This window comes from Catharus ustulatus, chromosome 3 (genome assembly GCF_009819885.2).
Source record: "Catharus ustulatus isolate bCatUst1 chromosome 3, bCatUst1.pri.v2, whole genome shotgun sequence".
NCBI lineage: Eukaryota > Metazoa > Chordata > Aves > Passeriformes > Turdidae > Catharus > Catharus ustulatus.
This window is the reverse complement of record NC_046223.1, coordinates 559,553-583,043: the sequence shown is the minus strand read 5'-3', so window position 1 is coordinate 583,043 and position 23,491 is coordinate 559,553. Positions and strand designations below refer to the sequence as shown.

Genomic DNA, 23,491 nt, shown 5'->3' with positions numbered 1-23,491 from the left:
GACCTTCCCACGACCCAGCTCCTATTTCAGGGCTCTTCCATCTATTTAAAGAAAAGGAAAAAAATGCGCTGGAATCCCCGCGCGTGCGCGGCAGGGCCCGCTCCGAATATTCCCTCTCTTTTTTTGGGAGGCCGACATCCACGGATCCCACGGCTCCTTCAGCCGGGATGTTTTTCCTTCCCCTTTTTAGCAACACGTGCCTTGAAAAACACTCCCGGCCCTATTAGGGCTTGGAAAACTCAGCTGCTGCCGGAGGGAATAAATCAAAACAATAAAAAAAAAAACCACAATAAAAAAAAAAATAGGAACGCGGCGCGTTTCCCCCGAAACTTTGGGATGGGAGCGAGGAGCCGGCGGGAAGGGGAAGCCAGGGGAGCCCAGCAAGGCTCCACGCTACAGGAAACCGCGGCCTCCGGTGATAAATAGGAAAGCCGGGAGCACAGGATGTGTTTCGGGAGAGCCCGGCGGAACAACGGGATGTGAGCGCCGGCCGGGGCTCCGCCGGTCACTTGTCCATTTGTCCGGCGGGATGGCCGCGCTCCGGCCGCTGCCGCTGCTGCTGCTGCTGCTGGCCTGGCGCTGCGGAGGGGAGGACGCGGAGGTGCTGTGCGCTTCCAGCGCCTGCTACACCCTGCACCGCAGCGGGAGCGCCTGGGAAAAGGCGCAGGAGCGCTGCCGGCACAACGGGGGCAGCCTGGCCCCGGTGCGCAGCGCCGCCGAGGCCGCGCTGCTGCGGGAGCTGCTGGACACGGCCCGCTGGGACGGCCCGGCTTGGATCGGGCTGGCCCTGCCGCGGGGCCGCTGCGTGCAGCCGCAGGAGCCGCTGCGAGGCTTCTCCTGGGTGGCCGGGGGCGAGCAGGGCAACTTTTCCCAGTGGGAATCCGAGCCGGGGGACACCTGCGTGAGCGCCCGCTGCGCCAGCCTGCGGGCCGGGCGCGGCTGGAGGGCCGGCGGCTGCCAGACCTCGCTGCCCGCTTTCCTCTGCAAGTTCAGCTTCCAGGGCATGTGCGGGCTGCTGCCGCTGGCCGGCCGCGGCTCGGTGACCTTCAGCACGCCGTTCGGGGTGCGCACCGCCCGCCTGGCCGCCGCTCCCTTCGGCACGCTGGCCGAGGTGCGCTGCGAGCACGGGGAGCGCTCCTCCTACGCCATCTGCAAGGGGCCGCTGGCCGGGGGCGGCTTCGCCTGGGACCCGCCGGGCCCGCTGTGCCCGGTCGCCTGCGGCCACCACAACGGGGGGTGCCAGCAGCTCTGCCTGGACGGGCCCGGCGAGTCCTCCCCGCGCTGCGCTTGCCACCCGGGCTCCGTGCTGGCCGAGGACATGACCTCCTGCATCCCCAAGGATTTCTGCCACCCCAACCCCTGCCAGGGCTCCTGCCGGCCGCTGCCGGGGGGCTTCGAGTGCGGCTGCGAGCCGGGCTACGCGCTGGCGGCGGACGGGCGCGGCTGCTCGGATGTGGATGAGTGCGAGTCGGGGCCGTGCCAGCACCTGTGCCACAACATCCCGGGTGGCTTCCAGTGCCACTGCCCGCCCGGCTACCGCCCCGCGGGGCCCGCCGGCCACCTCTGCCACGACGTGGACGAGTGCGCCGAGCCCCACGCGTGCCCGCAGCTCTGCATCAACATCCCCGGCTCCTTCCGCTGCGCCTGCCGGCCCGGCTTCCAGCGGCAGCCCGAAGGAGATTCCTGCCTGGATGTGGATGAATGCCTGCGGGATCCGTGTCCCGGCGCCTGCCGCAATTTTCCCGGCGGCTACGAGTGCCAGTGCCCGCCTGGCTCCATCCGGGATGGGGATGGGCACGGCTGCAGCCCCGGAGAGGCGATCCCAAACAATATTCCACAGAGCTCCGGCATCACCCCACAGAGCTCCGGCATCACCCCACAGAGCTCCAGCATCGCCCCAGAGACCTCCAGCAGCATCCCACGGAGCTCCAGCAGCATCCCGCAGAGCTCCAGCAGCATCCCAGGCACCCCGCGCATCCCATGGACCACGAGCATCCCGCGGACTCCGGGAATGCCCACCGCGGGATTGGGAGCCGGCTCGGGCGAGCACAGCGCCGACGGCCCGCGGCTGCTGCTCTACTACATCGTGGGCAGCCTGGTGGCCATCCTGCTCCTGCTGGCGTTCGCCCTGGCGCTCGTGGCTTGCAGGAAAAGGGCGGGCAGGAGGGAGAAGCCGCCGGCCAAAAACGCGGCCGACAATTATTGCTGGGTGCCCGAGCAGCCCGAGAGCCGCGGGGAGCGCAGGTAGGAGAGGGTTAAAAATCCCGACAAAAGGGTGGGGAGGGAATGCTTTGTGCCCCAAGTGAGCTCCTCTGGCTGTTCCAGTGGGATTTGCAGTCCTGCTGCTCCAGGGGGTAACAGGGAGGGGACAGGGAATGGTGTGGAATTTGTCTCCTCAGCTCCGCTCCAAAAGGCGGACCGGGAATGATTGGATCGTGATCCTAAAGGGATTCTCCTGCAGCCCCTCGTGCACTGCTCCCCCTGCTCGCGGCTGCATCCCAGCCTTGGATTTGCCTTGGGGAAGGGTTTGAAGTCGGGATGGGAAAGGGTTTGACGTGGGATGTGCTCAGCAGGGCTGGAGCAGGCCCCTGCGGGCACATCCAGGGTGGAGTCTGAGGGTTATTTTTGGGGTTTTGTTAAAAGTCTGTCTCCTGAGACCAGGGAAAACTGCTCAGCACGGAGCCAAGGAACGGCATAAAGGTAGGAAAAGCTGTGTTTGGAATAACCACCTCCTCATTTCCAGAGCATCCTGCCTAAATCCTCTTCTAAACAGAGAAAACAATGCCCTCCTTCCCATCAGCCACATGGCAGGCTGGGCTTTTCCTGTTGGATCTTTTTTTACTTTTTTTTGGGAAGGATCCTGCCTGGCTCCAGACTGAGTGTGTTTTCCCTCTTTCCACGTGTAAGGAACATGCTGGAATTGGAATATTTGCTGATTATTCTGTGTAAAACTCATAACTCCCCTAAAACTCTCCGGGCCAAGTTGCTCCCTGGGTACTTCCCAAAATTCCTTGAGCATCTTCCAACCTTTCCAGCAGGAAATTCTCCCCAAAATCCTGAGGGGGACATCCAGCAGCACCTCCACCATGGTTTATCCGTGGTCTGAAGGGCTGGAAAAGATCAGCCAAAGGATTTGAAGGGTTCTGAAGTTTCTGCTGGAATTGTTTTGTCCTTGGAGCTGAACTGCTCCAGGAATGGGGATGGAACACAAAAGAGTTTGTGGTGGGCAGGGAGCTGCATCCTGTCATTCCATATGCCCAGCAAAACCCTTTCCTGCTTTTTTTCCTTGTCTTGGGGCTCCATTGTGAGCTGCAAACAGGAAAATGGAGCTGATAGGAATGTTCTCCATGTGCTGGGAGAAAGGGGGGGAACACAGCAGCAGGATTCTTGGAAATTCCCAGAATTCCCAAATCCCAAACCAGCAGAGCATTGGGAATAGCTGCATCAATGAAGGAAATTAATTACCCCATGCAGTTATGCTGGATTGGGATCTGTGGGGAGTGGGGGATATAAAAAAGGAAAGGGAAGGGTGAAGGTGGGAATCAGAGCTGGGAAAAACCTGAGGTGTGCTGTTTATTCCCCCCAAAAAAATCATCATCCCGAATTCCATTACAACCTCTGTGTATTCCAGTGGGGAGTGATGGTGGATCTGGGGGAAAACAGGAATTTGTGCCAAGGTTTAGGCTGGATTCTTCCTAAAGGAATATTTCCTACTGTAGTATCCTCCCTCCTGGTGCAATCCCACCTGGATCCAACCTCATGTCTCTCATTTTCCTGCCACATCTTGATCCTGGGCCTCCTTAATGCAGGGACTGGTGAATCCCACAGTTTGGAGCAGGATAATTTGGTGCCCTGCCTTCTACAGGAGGCGGGATGTTCATCCTGCTCCTCGGAGTTTTTTGTCATGGATGAGTGTTTTGTTTTGGATTTACAGGATGCAGTTATCCCAGCACCTGTCTCTGGATGGAATCCCAAGAAAACCTGAACAAAATTGTGTTTGCAGTGGGTTTTAATAAAGATATTCCTAAAAATCCGTGGTCTGGTGCTCCTAATCTTTGTGTTCCCTGCGGCGGGTGGGTGGCGATCCCAAATCCTTTCCTGGGGCTTATCCCAGGATTTCCTCAGCTTTTCCCAGGGTTTGTGCTCTTGGGCAGGGGCCATTCCCTCCATCCCTGCTGAGGCTGTGGGGTGGGAGCATTGGGATGGACTATGTTGGATCCCAAGGCCACAAGGAAGGTCCAAAACCCCCAAGAAAGGTCCCAAAGCCACGAGTGAGGCCCCAAACCCGGGAGGAAGGACCTCAACCCACGGGCAAGGTCCTAAGGCCATGACCAAGTTCCTAAAACCATGAGCGAGGCCCCAATCCCATGACCATGTTCCCAATCCCACAACCAAGGTCCTGATTCCATGGCTGTGGTCATAATCCCACAGCAAAGGTTCCAATCCCATGGCCATGGTCCTAATTCCATGGCTGTGGTCCTTAACCCACAACCAAGGTTCCAATCCCATGGCCATGGTCCTGATTCCACAGCTAAGGTCCCAATCCCATGACCAAGGTTCCAATCCCATGACCATGGTCCTAATTCCATGGCTGTGGTCCTAATCCCACAGGCAAGGTCCTGGTTCCACGACCAAGGTCCCAATCCCACAACCAAGGTCCTGATTCCATAACCAAGGCCCCAATCCCATAACCATGGTCCTAATCCCATGGCCGAGGTTCCAACCCCATGACCAAGGTCCCAATCCCACAACCAAGGTCCTGATTCCATGGCCAAGGTCCCAACCCCACAATCAAGGTCCCAATCCCATCACCAAGATCCCAAATCCATGAGCACCCCCTTTTGATTTCAGCTCCACTCGGTGTTTTTTGGGATCAAACAATAGGATCGCCCCCTTTCCGATCCTATTATCCCATGATATTTTGTATTATTTTACATTCCACTGCTCTCCATTCCCTCATGGACAACTGCCAGCATTCCAACGGAGCAACCTCATCCCAAAAACCCTGTGAGGAAGCCAAAACATTCCCCCCTGTTGACACAAAGTCCCGGACCCGGGGGTCAGGCCGAGCGTTCCGGGTGCCCGTTCCGAGCAGGGTGACGGGGCCGGGATGAGTCAGGAGGGAAAGGCAGGGAAAACATGATGGATGGGGTCGGGCAGGAGGAAAAGCAGCCTGTCAGCAGGAAGGGCAGTGCTGGCACCCTGACTCAGCCCCGGGGCTCTGGGATAAAAGGGAGTTAGGAAACCCTGAGGAATCCCGGCCCTCCCACCCCATCCCCATTATCTTTTAGGGACGAGCGTTGTCAGTGGGGCAAGGCCAGCTCAGCGGGATCATTGTTTGGGAGGGATCTGTTTTTTCCTGGAGAAAAACCTTGACTAGGAATTTTTTATCTGGGTTTGCAGTTACTGGAAAAAAAAAAAAAAAACCAACAAAAAACCAAAAACCAGCAAGAGCAGAAATTTATTAGGTTTTTCCCTTTCTTCACTGCACTCAATATTCCTTATTTTCCTGTGGTTTTTTTCCCCCCTTTTCTTGGTCATTTTCTCCAGAAAACAGAAGCAGAAGTAAGAGGAGAAGTGGAAGAAGAACTGGAAATCAAGAAGTCAAAATTGTGAGAACAACAGGGGTCCCTAAAGCCAGGAAAGGTCAGAGTTATCCAAGCCTCCAGAAAATTCCTGGAATGATCCTGCTTGGAGAAACCCTTTGTTCCAAGCTCCCCCATGGACACTTTCTCCTTGAGGGTCATCCCTGCTGTTGGAACTAAATCCCATGGACATTCCCTTTCTGTTTTTGTGGCAGATCCAGAAAGTCCAACGGGATTAAATAAGAGTTAATTATTAATTATTTATAATGATATTATTATTATCATTATTTATTATTATTATTATTATTACTACTCCCAACTTCCCTTTTCCTCACAGGGTTTATGGGAAACACCCAGGGTTGTGAGAGGACAAAACAAACCCCAAGGGTTTAAAAAAGGACAAAGTCCAATAAAATTCAATAAAGTTTAATCAAGTTTAATAAAGAAGCTTCCTTGCCCTGATCCGAGGAAATTGGGGCTTGCTGCTCATCCCAGAGGCCAATTGCAGTGCACGAGGCTTCTGGAATTCCATGAAAAAACAGCCTCACATCCCCTTTTTGTGGAGTGGAGAGGCTTGGGATATTTAGGTTGCATTTTTACGTTGCTCCTGGTTCTGTTCTGGCAGCACAGAGGGATCCCCCAAGGATAAACTGATGGAATGGGATATTCGTTCAGAGGTGTCCGTGGGGAAATAGGGGAGATGGGAAAGGGGTCATAAAAAAGCATAATAATAATAATAATAATAACAATAATACCAAATAGTAGAACTATGTAAATCATATAGAACTATAGATGGAAATATACAATTACATGTTAATTATTTATTAAAGAAGTTTTCCCGACTCAAACCCAAAACATTTCACTTCATCCCATTCATTATTCCCGAGCAGATCCCGATCCCATCTGGCTCCACCCTCCTGTCAGGGGTTGTGGAGAGGGAAAAGTTCCCCCCTGGATCCTCTTTTTCCCCAGGCTGAGCCCCTTTCCCGGCTCCATTCCCATCTCTGGACACGCTCCAACCTCTCTTCTTTCTGGAAGAAACCTTTCTTTCTTTTTTCTTTTTCTGGATCCGGAGCTGGACACGGGACTCGAGCTGTGACCTCCGCAGTGGCAGCAGCTGGGTGACATCCCGGCGGGGTGATGATGATGATGATGAAGATCCCAGAGGGGGGATGAAGATCTCAGAGGGATGGCGATGGTCCTACCGGGATGAAGAAGATCCCAGCGGGGTGATGATGGTGAGGATGATGATGAAGATCCCAGCTGGATGATGACGATGATCCCAGCTGGATGATGCAGATCCCAGCGGGATAAAGAAGATCCTACCGGGGTGATGAAGGTCCCAGCGTGGTGACAATCCCCTGCAACGCCTCTCCCACCCCCAGCCCCATTCCCGGGCCATCCCGCCGCCCTTTCCCCCTTTTCCCGAGGCTCACCCCGCGTTCCCCGGCCCCCCCCGCGCTGCCGGGCGGGCCCCGCCGGGGCGGAGCCGCCGGGAGGATGCGGGAGGGGAGCCGGGGCGGGGGCAGCGCCCGGCCGGGATTCACCGCCGCCGTCACTGCTGGCCCCGCGGGCGCTTCCTTCCCCCGCCGGGGCCGCTATAAAGGGGGCGGCCGGGAGCAGCGGCCCCAGCTCAGCTCCGGGCGCCGCCGGCCGCCCCCTCCGCGGGCCATGCGGCCACCGCCACCGCCGCTGCCGCTGCTGCTGCTGCTCGGGACGGCGGCGCTGGCGCAGCCCCGGGAGCTGGCCCCCGCGGGCACGCAGTGCCTGGGGCACGAGTGTTTCGCCGTGTTCTGGGCGTCCCTGCCCTTCTCCGAGGCCAGCGAGCGCTGCGAGCGGCGCGGGGGGCACCTCATGACCGTGCGCTCCACCGTGGCCGAGGACGCGATCGCGCTGCTGCTGCAGAACCGCGAGGGGCAGCTCTGGCTCGGGCTGACGCTGTCGCCCTCCTTGTCGTGCACCGAGCCCAAGCTGCAGCTCCGCGGCTTCCGCTGGGTCACCGGGGACCGCAGCACCGATTACACCAACTGGGCGCCGTCGGAAAAGCGCTGCGGCGAGCGCTGCGTGACCGTGTCCCGGGAGCTGCGCTGGGAGGAGCGGCGCTGCGAGGAGCCGGCCGACGGCTTTCTGTGCCAGTACACCTACGGAGGCAGCTGTCCCCCGCTGTCGGCGCCGCTCGGTGTCCCCGTCACCTACGAGACGCCGTTCGGCGCCCGCGGAGCCGAGTTCACGGCGCTACCCCCGCGCAGCACCGCGTCGGTGGCCGCTCTGGGGCTGAAGCTGCTCTGCGAGGACGGGGAGGGAGCGGAGCCGCGCTGGGGCCGCGACACGCCCGGAGCGTGGCCGTGCGGGCTGGGCGGCGGGGGCTGCGCGGGGACGTGCGCGGAGGAGGGCGGGCGGCCGCGCTGCTCCTGCGCCGAGGGCAAGGTGCTGGGCGCGGACGGGCGCAGCTGCCGCTCGCCCTGCGAGGGCGCGCAGTGCCAGCACCACTGCGTGATCGCCGACGGCTCCTTCGTGTGCATGTGCAACACCGGCTACCGGCTGGCTGCCGACGGGCTCAGCTGCGAGGACATCGACGACTGCGCCGGCGAGCCCAGCCCGTGCGACCAGAAGTGCGTGAACACCGAGGGTGGCTTCGAGTGCCACTGCCACAGCGGCTACGAGATGGTGGAGGGGCACTGCGAGCGCCTGCCGCACTGCTGGAACACGCCGTGCCAGCAGCTCTGCGAGGAGCTGCCCCAGGGCTACCGCTGCGGCTGCCGCCCCGGCTACGCCGTGGACCCGCTCAATGCCACCCTCTGCCGCCTGCACTGCAACAGCTCCGAGTGCCCGCCCGTGTGCGAGGACTACGGGCGCTGCCGCTGTCCCGACGGCTTCCTGCTGGACGAAGAGGATTGGCTGTGCATGGACATAGATGAGTGCGAGAGCGGGCACTGCCCCTTCAACTGCACCAACACGCCCGGCGGCTACCAGTGCCACTGTCCCCTGGGCTACCAGGACCGCGGCGTCGACTGCGTGCCCGTCCTGGGCGGGAGTGACGAGGAGGAGTTCTCGGGGGACACCGACCTCGTCCTGCCCACGGGCGTGCCCAGCCGACCGCCGCCCAAAGCGGGGCGGCTGCACCCCGGGGTGCTGGTGGGCATCGCCGCGGGTGCCCTGCTGAGCCTGCTGGCCGCGCTGGGCCTGGGATTCCACCTGGCCAGGAAGCGCTGCGGCTCCCACGGCTCCATGGAGTACAAGTACAGCGGCCCCCGCGAGAAGGAGATGGGGCTGCAGCCCATGCCCCCCGCGCAGAAGCCGTAGGGACAGCAGGACAGACGGACACGGCCAGGCCGAACTGTGGGACGTTTATCTCCCCCGCTCCCGTCCTCCTTCCGCTGCCCCTCGGCTGGAATTTTTGTGTGATAATTCGGGAAAAGCTGGGATCGCCCCGCTCCTAGAAATATTCGCTGCTGGTTCCCAGCCGGCTCTTGGAATGCTGGCACCGGAGAGCGGGGACAGAACACCCAGGGGCTGCTCCACTCCTGCTCCCTTCCCGCTGCCTCGGCGCTCAGCTTTGCCTTTTCCCGAGCCGGGAAAAACGCGAGGAACATCCAGGAGGGACGGCTCCGTGTGGCAGTGACTCTAAATCCGTGGGATGAGAGCACGGCGTGACCAAGGACTTGGTGACTTTGGAAGGACACCTGGACCCATATCCCCCTCCCCTCGGCTGGGTGGTGTCCCCGAGCTGGAAGGCTCCTGCTTTTCTTTGGGATGGGGTTTGTTTGTTTTAGGCTGAGGGAAGGAGGAGCAAAGATGTTGTGGGAAGCACTTGTCACCTTAAGCCACTGGTGGCAGCGGGGACCCGGCTCGGTGTCACCAAGGTGGGACTCCAATTCCTGATTCCCATTCCCCCTCATTATTATTTGTATTTTTTTTTCGGGATGGGGAGGTTAAACAGGGACACGAAGGCTGCCGGGGTGGGTTTCGTGGGAAAAAGTTCGCGTGGCTGCAGAGCCTCATCCAGTTCCTTCCATAAATTGCCTTAAATTGTTGGATTTGGGATGTTTTTACGAGCCCTCCTGCCCACAGGGGTTTTCCCCTGCTCCCTCGTGCAGGGCTGACTCTATCCCAAGGCAAAACATTCCCACGGGGCGGGATCCAGCGCGCTGCTCATTCCCAGCCACGGACTGGGGAGGAATTCTGGAGAAGAATCCACATTTCCAGCTCCATCCTTCCCTGGGGAGCCGAAGCGGGTTCAACTTTGTGCCGGTGAAATATTATCCCGGAGCGGGGGAAGTCTTGGAAGCCTGGGATCAGTGCCAAGGGGTTCTGTCCCCCCACATTCCCCCTTCCCACCCTGTGACCTTCCCAGCACGCAGCATCCCCTCCTGGAATGCTAAAGCTCCGCTGCAAATCCCCGGGAAAATCAAAATTGTGGAATTGTGGTTTTCCTAAAGGGTCGTTATCCCCAAAGCCGGGTAACTGGAGGGTCGTGTCCATGGATCTCTTGGGATGGATTAAAAGTGGATCCACATGGAGCGAGGGCTGCAAATCTGTGGCTGTGCCGGGTTTATTTTAGGACGGTTTGGCTGCAGTGGGAAGGAGGGAGCTGTTGTGATTATCCATAATTATCCCGTGCTTATCCAGAAAGAGATAGCGAAATATAAAGGCGTCACTTGGGAAAGTATCCAAGGAAAAGGAAGGGAAAGAAAGGATGAGGTTTGAGAGTGGACGTTTTCAAACCCCAGCTCCTTCCTGGGTGGGTCCGAGGTTTTGCCACCACACCCCCAAAATCTCCTCCTCCCCCCCTTATTTCAAATTCTGAGTCTTATCTTATCGCAAATTCCTTCCTTATGGAGTCGTGAATTCCCGGCACTCCCTGTTTTATTCCTCCTCCCACCCCCCCGGGATCGTTTGTAAATCCTTATTTATTTATTGGAATTTTACCCTATGTGCTGGAATTGTCTGGTGGAGATCCTGTGTGGAGGTCAATAAAGCTTTGCCAGTCTGATTTAGAGGAACTGCTCAGGGAACATTCTTTCTCCCCTTCCCAAAAACCCTCCAGAAATCCAGGAAAAGCCTGGAGCATACAGAGCAGCACCGGGATGAAGACATTCCCGGCTGGTTACTTCCAAAGCGGGATTAAAATGGGAGGAATGCATTTAAACCCTAAATAATCCCGACGTGGCTCTTTCCATGGGACCTCCATGTGCTCTTCCTCACCCTGGCGTTCCAAGCTCTCCAAAATTTGATTCTCATGTTTTGTTTTGTTTTGTTTTGATTTTTTTGGGGGGTTTTGAGGGGTTTTTTTTTGTGGAAATTTGGTCCTGGGTGTGCTAAAATCTTGGGAATTCTGGGGAGGGATGTGTATGATGGGATCTCATTCTGCTGGATGCAGATGGGTTTGGGGAATTTTCCCCAGTGTGTCCATGTCTCTTGGGGAGAGACAGGAATTTATTAGCCATTAATCAGGTAGGCCACATGCTCCACCACACTTTGGGATCCTCCCCACCCCCTGTGGCGGCTCCTGAGTGCCAGAACCCCGCCAATAACCACTCAATCCCTGGAATCCTCTCCATCCCGGGCCAGTCTTATGGCTTTTTATTTCGGACAGCGGCACGGCGGGCCCTCTCCATCCGGCATCCCCTTTCCACGCGGGATTCGGGACCCCCTAGAAAGGGGTGGTTTTGGGGAGCAGCGCCCCGGGCTGGGGGCGCAGGGGGTCCTGCTGGCAGGGCAGGGGGGGACACACGCAGCCCTTGGCGTCCCCGCGGGGCGCGGCGCAGTAATCCAGGGGCTCCTCCTCGTCCTCGCTGTCCCCTCTGTCGCCGCCGCCGTCGCGGCAGCAGCACAGGCCGACATGGCGGCAGCGGCGCAGCACGCCGTGGAAGGAGTGTCGGAAGCTGTCGGAGAGCAGCCCGTAGAGGATGGGGTTGGCGCAGCTGTTGGAGTAGCTGAGCAGCAGCGAGGCGTTGTGCGCGCTGGCGTCCAGGCGGCCGGGCAGCAGCAGCTCCAGCAGCTGCACCACGTAGAAGGGCAGCCAGCACACCACGAACATGGCCACCACGGTGACCACCAGCCGCGTCAGCTTGCCCTCGGAGCGCCGCCGCTGCTGCCAGCCCACGCCCTGCGCCACCACGCGCATCTTGCCGGCCAGCAGCAGGTAGCACAGCGCCATGGCCACCACGGGCAGCACGAAGCCCAGCGCGCTGCTGTACACCACGAAGGCGGCCGCCCACGCCGGGCTGGGCCACAGCAGGTCGCAGGCCACCGCCCGGCCGTCGCGGGTCACCGCCGTGCCGGCGAACACCGGGATGGGCGAGGCCACCAGCAGGGCCAGCAGCCACACGCCGCCGTTGACCAGCTTGGCCACTCGCGGGCGGCGGTAGGAGGCGGCGCGCAGCGGGTGCACCACGGCGATGTAGCGGTCCAGGCTGAGCACGGTGAGGCAGAAGACGCTGCTGAACATGTTGAGGCCGTCCACGCCCAGCACGGTCCGGCAGAGCGCGCGGCCGAAGGGCCAGCGCCGCAGCGCCGCCGCCGTGGCCACGAAGGGCACGCTGAGCATGAAGAGCTCGTCGGCGATGGCCAGGTTGAGCAGGTAGATGTTGGTGGCCGTCTTCATCTTGGCGTAGCGCAGGATGACGAAGATGACCAGCGCGTTGCCCAGCAGCCCCAGCAGGCACACCAGGCCGTAGATGCACTGCAGCACCACCATGCCCGCGATCTCCGCCGCGCTCCCGCCGCGCTCCGGGGCCCGCCCGGCCTCGCCTGCCGCCGCCGCCGCCACGGTGCTGCTGCTGTTGGGGGGCGGCTGGGAGCTGGCCCAGCTGGAGAGGCTCCAGAGGGGGATCCCGGCTGCCAGGAGCTGCTCGGTGTCCGTGCTCATGGCGGGAGGTGATCCATGGACGGGAGAGCGCCGGCAGTGGGGTCAACCTGTGGGTGGGGAATGGGGGTGAGGGCTATGGGAAGCAGGAATCCCTGTGCCCGCATTCCACTGGGATTGGGAACCTGCTCCCACCATCCCTCCACTCCCTACATCCACCCCTTCCCTGCCTGGACACCTCCACGTCGATTCCTCAGGCTGGAGCATCCCAGGTTCTTTGGGATCTCAGAGGCTGTGGGGTGGGAATTAAATCCTGCATGGGGCTCCTCAAACCAGGCGGGATGGCCTAGGAATCAATCCCAACCTGTCCAGGAAATTAATCCCAACCTGATTTGGGAATCAATCCCAACCTGGCCTGGGATGGCCTGGGAATCAGTCCCAACCTGGCCCAGGAATTAATCCCAACCTGGTTTGGGAATCAATCCCAACCTGGCCTGGGATGGCCTGGGAATCAGTCCCAACCTGGCCCAGGAATTAATCCTAACCCAGCCCGGGAATTAATCTCAACCTGACCTGACATTCAATCCCAGCCCAGCTCGGGAATCAATCCCAGCACAGCGCAGGAATTAATCTCAACTCAGACCAGGAATCAATCCCATCCCGGCCCAGGAATCCATCCCAGCCCAGCCTGGGAATCAACGCCATCCACCTCAAGGAGCCCCCGCAAATCTCCAGGATTTCATTCACCCTGCCAAGGAGAAAGCCGGCCGGGAATATTTTACCTCTCGGTATTCCAGGGACTGAAGGAGCCTCACGCCTTCCTGCCGGGGGGAAGCAGCCGCTCCGGGAGGATGCTCGGGTGGGATCCGCCGCCGATGGAAAGTCCTGCTTGACCTGGATCAGATGACCGGGAAGATCCGGACCTTTTAAAGCGGAAGACAGAGCAGGGATGGACACGCGGGATCTTCCCTCTCTCCCGCATCCCTACGCCGCAGGCATCGGCTTTCCATGAAAAAAGAAACGCGGAGCAACTTTCTGCTCCGGGATTTCTGCTGGAAAACAGCGCAGTGCCCTCCGCCCTCCTCCCGCCGGGCCGCGCTGTCCTGCGGCTCCCGGCCGGAGCATTCCCGGCTCCAGCGGCTCCTTCCCGGCGCTGCGGAGGGCGGGATCCCAAATCCCTCCCCCTCCTCCCCCCCCTCCGCATCCCAAATCCCGCATCCCAAATCCCGCACCCCGCCCTCGCATCCCCCGCGGCTCCGGGGGGAGGCGGGAGATGGAGATGGAATGGTTGCCTTGGCAACGCATCCCTCATCCCGCATTCCCGCCGCGCATTCCCGCCTTCCCTGCGCTCCTTCCCAGCGCTGCAGGGCCCCGGGTCCTTCCTTCCCTGCGGCACCGCAATCCCGGCATTCCAGGTTTGGAGAGGCGAGGAGCAGCCTGGCCTCAATGAAGGAATCATTGAGGTTGGAAAAAGCCCTCTAAAATCGTGGAATCCAGCGTTAATCCAGTTCTCCCAGTGCTACATCCACATGGATTTAAATCCCTCCTGGAATGAGGAGTCCAACACTGTCCTGGGAGAGAAATTTTCCCGATATCCTGCCTAAACCTCCTTCTTATCCCGACTTTTATTCCCAGGGAGCAGAGCCCAATTCCCACTTAATTCCCGTCACGGAGTTGTAGGGAATGAGATCCCCCCAGATCCTCCTTTTTTCCAACATTCCCTTCTCCCTCAGCTGCTCCACATCCAATTTATCCCAACCCTGGCCAGGAAATGATGGAGCAAACTCGCCTCAGTCATCCCAAAATCACAATATTGGGAATTTTTTGGAATTTGGAGCTGGCTCCACGAGCCCATTGGGGCCTGGCTGGGGATGGGAACAGGGATAAACATCCATCCGATACTCCTGGGAATGGGCTCGGAAATCCTGGGAAAACAGGTGGATTTTCTCCTCGCTGCTTAAATCCACGACCGTGGTGAATGGTGCAGCCGGCACTGATCCCTCTGGGAATCCCTGGGATCCAGGGAATGCTGGCACCCCATCCCCACCCCAATTCCACGGGGCGTGCCAGTGGGATAAAGGACACCGAGATCCCGGCTGTGCTTACACAGGAATTCCCGGGTGCCAGCTCAGGAGCTCCGGGCGTTCCCGTGGCAGCAGGAGACCGGAAAACATGGAATTAAACAATGGAAGCAGATTCCATGGGCCCCCTCCACCCCTCGGAGCAACAGGAAACCTTCAGAGGCTCCTTTACTGTAAAAGAGGAAACTGAGCCTCGCCGTGATCCCGGAATTTCATGGAAAACTCGGGGTCGGGAGGAGCAGGAGCAACCTTGGCTCCAGGGGGACAATTCCAGGTTGGAGCCTCGCTGTGGGATTAGGATGCTCTGATTAGGAAGCTTCTTCTTTCTCCCCATTCCATGAAATCCTAGGATATCCCCAACAGGAAGGGACCCTCAAAGAGCCCAACTCCTAAAAATCCTGGGATTCTCCTCAATCCCACCCTCAGGAGCTGCCCCAGATCCCAACCTCGGAGCCTGCTCCGATGCCGAAGGAAAAGCGGGATTTGCTCGGGTCATCCCAAGGGATCCGCGGATCTTGGGATCAACACTTCTGGGGTTTTGAGATCCGGGGTTTGTAGGGAGCCTCTAAGTCAAGGAATTCCAAGGAAACCATCCTGGGGTTTAGTGGGAAGTGGTTTTCCCGGTGTCCAAGGGAATTGTTCAGTTCTCCTTATCCTGGAATACAGTGAATTTTCCTCTTTATTCCCATTATCCCTGTCCAGGGGTCCCTCACCGGGGCTGGATCCCAAATCCACGCCAAGGACTTGGAAAAATTGGGGAAAGTGGGAAGGAACCTGTGGATGCTGGGAATGAATGAACCCCTAAATGGGGTGGGATTTTCCTGGAGGAATTCCCATTTAAAGCGTCCCGCTCCCCTTTCCCAGGTAAATCCCCCATGGAATCCCTTTTCCACCCCTTGGGTCTTCCCTGAGCCTCCAACAATTCGGAGTCCATGAATTCCACACAATTCCAGAACATCTGGAAGAAAGGACACGGTGTCCCTGCCTCACTTCCATGGGCTGCTCCCAAATTTCCCCGCCTCCTCCTCTTCCCCCGACTCCTTCCCGATTTTCCCGAGGAAAACCCGAAACGTGGAGATTTGCTGCCCTCTCCTGGGAGCCGCCAAATCCCGGGATTTGGGATGCTTGGAAATGCTCGATCCTAACGCTTTGGAATTTTTTTAACGCTGATACAATCCCCAAGGCGTTCCCAGGAAAGACAAGAACTGTGGGAATAGGATCCTTCCCGAATTCCAGAAAAGCCAATTTTGGATTTTTTTCTCCCTCCTTAACCCCCCATTTTTTTGGGAATTGCTGGAAACAGGTTCTTGGCCAAAATTTGACCTCGTGGTCCAGGAAAAAAAACTTGACACTTTGAAACTTCCCAAGTTTCCCCCCTCTTAACTCAGATATTTCTGCTCCCTCCTGGAGAAAAAGTAATCAGGAATTTTTTTGGAAAGTAAAGGAATTCCCAAAAATTCCTGTGTAGTTTATGAATATATTGGAGAAATATTTTGGGGATGAGTGTTAAAGGGGAAAAATAAAATTTAAAAAGGGATTTATCCACTTTGGGAATTTATAAAGCGAATATCCCCCCAAAATTCAGGAATGCTGGATGTCACTTCCATGGATCCATGGCTGCTCCTCAGGGTGTTTTCCCGCTGTTTTCTCCCTGGAAAAGCTGGAAAATGTGCGAAAGGCTCCGTTTCCCTTTCCCGGCGGGAAGTGGAGCCGGAGGTCAGGGCCTCACTCCCGATGCCAGCCGGGAGCTGGGATGTGTTTATCCAGTCTGGGATCCACACTGCAGTTCCTTATTCCCGGCCTGGCGCTTTTCCCGGGAGCTCCTGGGCTCTGGCAGCCGCTGCCACATTCCAGGCCTCGCTCAATGCTCCTGTGTCTGCTCCTGCAGAGAATTCCCGCTGGGATGGGGGATCGGGATGCAGGGCTGGGGGATCACCACGGTGTCCCGAAGCTCGGGGATCCCGGGATTGTGCAGTGGGATAAGAAGCAGATCCAACCCTGCTTTGGGATGGAGGAGGTCAGGGAAGCTCCAGTGGTTCTTCCCATTCCATGAATTATCCTTGTCCCTGCTCCAGCCTCGAGGATCCTCAGCTCCAGAGGAATTTGGGGATGGTGAGGCAATTCCCTCTGGAAAAACTCCTCCCAGGTTCGGAGGGATGAGAAATCCTGATTAATATTGTAACAGCAGCTGGAATTTGCCTGAATTCTGCTGGATTCAACACCAATGGATGAGCTTGGATTGCCAACCTGGAAATCTCAAAGGGGCGCTGGGAAGAAAATTCTATGGGAATTTGGGCTGGGAATAAGGTGTGGTTCTCCTTGCTGGGAGCTCTGTGTCCCAAAACTGATGGAAAGGGAGAGAACTGGGAATACAGAACAGAGGGGAGGCAGTGACAGCTCCATGTGAAATCCCTGGATATTCCCAAGTCTCTCCCTCTGTGGTTGTGGTGAATTTTTGGGAAGAGCCAGGACAGAGGGATGCATTATCCACCCTCAATCCAGGTTGACATCACCTCCCCACTCCCTCATTCCATAATAATTTTGGAGCACTGGATCCGGAGGCTTTGCCACTTCCTATGGGCTCCTGGAGGTTTTGCCAGGCCGGAGGCACCGGGAATTTTTATGGAAAGCCGGCTGGGGATGAATGGAGCCCAGAAATAGAAAAAGCTAGAGCAGCTCCAGAGGGAGGAAATCAGGGAGCCGGGAAGCTTCCCGTGCTCCCAGAGTCGGGATGGGGACGCTGGGATGGGCTGGAACACCTGGAAATCTTGGACACGCCCTCGCTGGGAAGCGGCTCCTTCTTTTAATTCAGGTGTTGATTTTTCTCCCTGCTCAAGTCCATGGATTCTCCCCTTTCCCAGCCGTTCCCACAGCCTGGATCGCTCCCGGGAGGAGGAGAGGCTTTTCCCGGGAATTCCAGCTGCTCATCCCATGAGGAAACCCCCCCGCACTTCCCAAATTCCACCTCAAACCCGTCTGCAAACAGCTGGAAAAACCGCTGGAAAACACGGGAAATCCATTCCTTTCCCTGGCTGCAGCTCCTGATTGTCTCCTTCCATGGTTTTCCCGCTTTTCCAGGAGTGATTTTTCCCTCAAATCCGGATTTTCCCCTCGGCTCTGCCCCTGCACCAGCAGGGTGGGAAAGAATTCCCCGGTGCAAACCTGGAGCAGCATTCCCAAGGGAATGTACCGGCTCCCCCCATCCCTTCCCAAAATCCCTGTGTCCCTCGGGAAGCGCCTCCTGCTGGAATTAAGCTCCAGGAGTGTTTTCCTCCTGTATCCCTGTGCTCATCCTCTGCCAGAGGCTCGGGAAGGGAATTGGCAACAATTCCCAGGCTTTTGATTCCTGGTTGATCCCACAGAAAAAGCAGGAAAAGGTGGATTCGGGGATTGGAGCAGCTGGTGGGACAAGGAGAGGGGTAAACCCCGAAGGGAATATCTTGGGAGAAACCAGAATTCCCTAAAAAAGCAGCGAATCCATATTTTCCTGGCAGAGGTTGTTCCCCATTCCTGGAGCAGTGGGAAGGGCTGGATTTTAGGGATTGGATGATCCCGACTCTGCAAAGGGGGGCCTGACTTTTCCAGGTATCAGTTCCACGTTCAGATCCTTGCATCCTTATACAGGGAATTCCCAGGGAATGTGCTGGGAATTGCTGCTGCAAGATTCTTATAACGATGCAGGATCTGCTGGGGAAATTTGGGAATGCTTCCCTAAAAAGATATTTTAAAAACTTGGAATTTCAGTGGGGTTTGAATTCACCCAGATGCAAGGAAGAAAGGAAGGGAAAAGGAAAGAAAAAGGAAAGAAAAAGGAAGGGAAAATGAAGGAAATTCTGTTTTCTTCCTCTTTGCTTTTATCCATGGGATGAATACACAAAAACCTGGGAGCAGGGAATGGGAAGGATGATGCAAGGAGCAGGGTTTGGGATTATGGGAGCTGTGATATTGCAGGAAAATGACCCGGCACAGCAGGAATTACAATAATGTCGTTCCTGTTTGCTCCGGCTCCCGCTTAATCCGCCGGCAACTCTGACATTTCCCAAAGAATTCTGCACCTCGGGAAGTTGGGATAAACGCTGCACCTTGCCCAAAGCCAGGGGATATTGGATCCTGCAGGAATAAATGGGAAGCAGGATGGGATCCCACATCCCTGGTTGGGTTGGGATAACGGGAATATGGGATCCCATGAGGTGGTTTGAGGTTATCCCTGTGCCAGTGCTGATCCCAACCCAGCTTTTCCAGGGATTTGGGCATTTTTGGGGTGCTGAAGGTGTTGGAATTAAAAACTGGCAAGAGCTGGAGGTTTTCCTCTGGAATTCCAGGGCTTGTTGTGCTCCTTTTCCTCAGGGAATGTGGGGAAGGGGATCCAGGGTCTGAGCCTCACTTTTCCTTAGGGAATGTCAGCTGGGAAAGGGATCCATGGGGTATTGCCCTTTTTTTTTATGGAATGTGAGTTGGGAAAGGGGAACTGGGGCTGATCCTCCCTTTTCCCTCATGGAATATGATTTGGGAAAGGGATCCTTGGGGTGCTGCTCCTTTTGTTCATCGAACACAATTTGGGAAAGGGATACATGGAGTGTTGCCCCTTTTCCTTGGGGAATGTGAGTTGGGAAAGGGATCCATGGGGTGCTACCCCTTTTGTTCATGGAATATGAGCAGGGAAAGCAATCCATGAGGTCCTGCTTCTTTTCCCTTATGGGAATGTGAGTTGGGAAAGGGATCCTTTGGGTGCAGCTCCTTTCCTTCATGGAATATAATTTGGGAAAGGGATCCATAAGGTGCTGCTCGTTTTCCTTATGGAATATGAGCAGGAAAAGAGATCCATGGGGTGCAACCCCTTTCCCTCATGGAATACAATTTGGGAAAGGGATCGATGGGGTGCTGCTCCTTTTGTTCATCAAACACAATTTGGGAAAGGGATACATGGAGTGTTGCCCCTTTTCCTTGGGGAATGTGAGTTGGCAAAGGGATCCATGGGGTGCTACCTCTTTTTCTTATGGAATGTGAGTTGGGAAAGGGATCCATGAGATGCTACCTCTTTTTCTTATGGAATATGAGCAGGAAAAGGGATCCTTAGGGTGCTGCCCCTTTTAGTCATGGTATACAATTTTGGAAAGGGATCCATGGGCTGCTACCCCTTTTATTCATGGAATGTGAGTTGGGAAGGGGATCCATGAGGTGCTGCCCCTTTCCTTAGGGAATATGAGCAGGGAAAGAGATCCCTGAGATGCTGTTTCTTTTCCCTCATGGGAATGTGAGTTGGGAAAGGGGAACTGATCCTCCCTTTTCCTTACGGAATGTGAGTTGGAAAAGGGATCCATAGGGTGCTACCCCTTTTGTTCATGGAATACATTTTGGGAAAGGGATCCATGGGGTGCTGCCCCTTTCCCTCATGGAATATGAGCAGGAGAAGGGGATGCAGGGCCAGATCCAGGGCGGATCCGTGGAGGAGCTCATTTGCCAGGATAATTGTATGCTTTGCCCTTAAGCGTATTGATTCGGAAAAGTTAATCAGGACCATTTGGAAGCGCTTCCATGAAAAACCAGAAAATCCCATTAAAGTGATTAAAACTGAATCCATCTTAAATAACCCCCTGCTCCTTAAAAATGTTGAAACAGGGAATTGTGTTCAAATAAAATTATTTCAGTCAAACACGGCTGCCGGCAGCTCCCGCCTGCCGAGGTGTCCGCGGAATTCTGGGATCGTGGGAATGCTGGGAAGGGAACAAATCTCTTTTTCTGGGATAAATCCTTGGGCAGCAAAACTGGGGGGCAATGGAGGTGTGGCCACCTCTAAGGGAGGGATGCAGCACAACTTTCTCTTTCCCATGGATTTTAGGGAAAAATTCCTCATGGAAAAGGTTGGAAAACCCTGGCCCAGCTGCCCAGGTATCCCAGTTCCCGGAGGGATTTAAAACTTGGGAATGTGGTTTAGTGGTGGGGGAATGGTTGGATGTTTCCAGCCTTAGCTGTGCTGGGATTCTGTGATTTTCCTTAAAAAACCCAATGCTTCACATCCGTTTGTTCCCAAAACATCAGATTCTGTGGCTGAGGAATAATTCTGGATATTTAAAACTGAAACCTGGGAAGCTCCTGGAAAATGTTCCTTCTTGGAAGGGCCCAGCTTGAGATGGAGTTTGGGCTCTACTCATCCATGGCTTGGAATACCAAAGGATTTGGGGTGGATGGAATTGTGGATTTTCCAAAATTCCGGCCCACAGGCAGAGCCGCTCTTCCCACAGGATGGTAAACCCTTGGGATGTGCCTTGGGATTTTTTTTTTTTTTTTTTCCCCACGGGCAGAGCTCCCTGATGACGTCAGCACCTGGAATGATGCAATTCCTTCTGGGAGGAGGGAGGGGATGGAGCTGCTCCCGGCGCATTCCCATCCCTGCCACCCCATGGGATACACCGAGCTCCTGGACCGGCTCTTCCCAAAAAAACACCCGCAGCTCTGGCAGTTTCAATTTTCTGTTTTCAGCAAAATTTCAGTTCTGTCAAAATTCCAGCCCGGAGAATGGGAGCTGATTGGGAAGTCACTATCTACCTGGAGCTGGGGATTATCCCTGATTTCATCACCCAGCCGGAGCCCACTGGGAGATAACCGGGATTGCTCCCAACTTGCTTCCAAATGGGTTGATTTTCCCTTTGGAGCTTCCATGTCTCCCTCTGCATAAATCCTGATGGGGAGCCAGACTTTTGGCCTTTCCAGGGAGCAACACCCATATCTTTAGGGAATGGTGAGAATAATGGGAATGATGCTCCTGGCTCCCACCCCAAACTCCATCAGGGATCAGTCCTGAGGGATTCTGACCATCCCAGGTCTGAGGTTTGATTCCCCTTTACCAAAGTTTTCCAAATAGGACACAGTGAGATATAAAATTCCACAGGGATGTTTTGGAGATTGGCATGGGAAGTGTGTCCTACGCTCCATGGCCTTGGCATGGACATTCCTTGCCAAAAATCCCCTTTTTGGGCCACCAAAGCTTTTCCATTGGCAAATCCCGGTAGGAAATGCCTTCAGGCACAGGGTGGAACTCTGGGATGTCCAGGAGTGGGACTCGAGCATCCCTGTGGGTCAGAATTTTCTGGGAGACCCTGCAGGTGAGGGCACAGGGATCGAATCCCTCGGGATGGATCCAGCAGCAGCGGGATGAACTGGGGACGCCTCTCCCCATTCCCGCTGCTCCAGCGGATGTTTCCTCCCGAATTTCGCCCCGTTCCCGGCGGGCAGGGATGGATGAGCATCCTGAATTCCCAGCCCTGACCTCCCTGGAGCTGCCAGGCTGCTTTATCTCCTCCTCAGCGCCCGGATGCTCCTGGCAGCATTCCCAACAAAGGAGGCGCCGTTTGTCAGCGCCTCGCTCCTGACTGCGGGAATAAATCCCGCATCCCTCCCTCCCTCCCTTCCCAAGGCCGGGTGCCAGCCGAGCCCCCCGCGCTGCTCCCGGTCCAGCCGGGGTGATGGGGAGCGCATCAGCATCTCCATGGAGCAGCGGGATGCAGGGACGCTTCCTGAATCCACATCCTGCCTTCCCTGCGCCCCCAGGTGCTGCTCGCCCACCGAGGTGCCGGGCTCGGGAGCAGCTGCGCATCCCAGCGCCAGGAAATATCCCGCTCCTCATCCTCTCCCCGCTCCGGGGGCTCTGCATCACAAGGCCCGCGGATTTCCTTGGAGAGAGGCGCTGTGTTTGCCGGGATCCCCGGGAGATGATGAGGTGTTAATGGGAGCGGGGATTGGGATTGGCGCAACCCGAGTTCCCAGCCAGATGGGAAAAGCAGTGGGAAACCCCCCCCCGGGTCAGGCCTGAAAGGGCAAGGAGTGGAAGTTCGGGATGCAGGGATGCCGCAGGGGGCGGGGATGTGGCCTGTGGATTGGGAATGTCATCCTGTTAGGGGGGCTTTTGTCATGGAATTGGAGGGGGAAAAGGGGCGGGAGTGAAAGTTGTGTGCTCCAGTGAAAGTTGGGATGCTGGTTGGGGAAATTGGGATGTTCATGGTGGAATTCGGGATGCTCATTTGGGGAAAATGGGATGTTCACTGTAAGAATTGGGATGTTCACTGTGGAAATGGGATGTTCATTTAGGGAAAATGGGATGTTCACTGTGGGATCTGGGATGCTCACTGTGGAAACTTGGATGTTCACTGTGTGATTTGGGATGCTCATTGGGGAAATTGGGATGTTCATCTAGGGAAAATGGGATGTTCACTGTAGGAATTGGGATGTTCACTGTGGGATTTGGGATGTTCACTGTGGGATTTGGATGTTAATTTAGGGAAAATGGGATGTTCACTGTAAGAATTGGGATGCTCACTGGGGAAATTGGGATGTTCACTGTGGGATTGGCATGTTCACTGTGGGATTTGGGATGCTCTGGCACCTTCCCCTTGAAATTTGGGATGTGCCTGCACGCTCCCAGTGACAAACCCCAAAATCTCATCCAGAATCCCGGTGCTCCATCAGGTAAATCCCGGTGGGTGAGGACACGCCCGGCACATCCCCAGCCGCTATCTCTGGAGATAAGGAGCCATTCCCGAGTGGAGCCGGGCTTGATGAGCTGTGTAGCGCTCCTGGGTCCTCTCCAGAGTGGATTTCATTCCCGGTGGGAAGCTCTGTCTCCTCGGCAGAGATTGAATCAGCCGGGAATTGCGGCTGGCAAGGCTGGGCATGGAGACAGGGAGGCTGCTCCTGCAGATAAGGGGAGCCCTCGCTGCTTCCCGGTGGGATGAGGGCTGGGTGGGACTGGAATCACTGCATGGCCCCAGGGAATGGCTTTTCCTCGCTGTCCAAGAGCAGGAAAACCAGGAGCTCCCGCTGTGGTCCCGCTGAGCCCCTTGGGTTGGCACCAGCAGAGCCCCTGGGATTTTGGGATGTCTCCTTCCCATGATCGTTTAGGATTTTTGGCATGGGGTGAGAGGACAAGGGGGGAAAGGTGGAGGAGGGTGGATTCAGGTTGGATATGAGGGGAAAATCCTTCCCTGGGAGGGTGATGAGGCCCTGGAACAGTTTTCCCAGAG

General features: G+C 56.6%; 3 protein-coding genes across 3 annotated transcripts; 2 read left to right on the top strand and 1 right to left on the bottom strand.

Moving 5' to 3' along the window:
* Positions 1-316: 316 nt before the first annotated feature.
* Positions 317-5,806, top strand: CD93 (CD93 molecule). The gene is made up of 2 exons (XM_033056774.1): positions 317-2,244; positions 5,551-5,806. Exons 1-2 carry the CDS (start codon positions 530-532, stop codon positions 5,567-5,569), a joined length of 1,734 nt encoding a protein of 577 aa, XP_032912665.1. The 5' UTR covers positions 317-529; the 3' UTR covers positions 5,570-5,806.
* Positions 5,807-7,256: 1,450 nt separating this feature from the next.
* THBD (thrombomodulin) lies at positions 7,257-10,582 on the top strand. Its single transcript, XM_033056729.2, has one exon. The coding sequence runs from the start codon at positions 7,257-7,259 to the stop codon at positions 8,886-8,888; it is 1,632 nt and encodes a 543-aa protein (XP_032912620.1). The 3' UTR covers positions 8,889-10,582.
* Positions 10,583-11,136: 554 nt separating this feature from the next.
* SSTR4 (somatostatin receptor 4) lies at positions 11,137-14,122 on the bottom strand. The gene is made up of 2 exons (XM_033055215.2): positions 13,176-14,122; positions 11,137-12,503 (listed from the first exon to the last, which is right to left on the bottom strand). The coding sequence occupies exon 2, from the start codon at positions 12,454-12,456 to the stop codon at positions 11,239-11,241; it is 1,218 nt and encodes a 405-aa protein (XP_032911106.1). The 5' UTR covers positions 12,457-12,503; positions 13,176-14,122; the 3' UTR covers positions 11,137-11,238.
* Between the last annotated feature and the right edge of the window lie 9,369 nt (positions 14,123-23,491).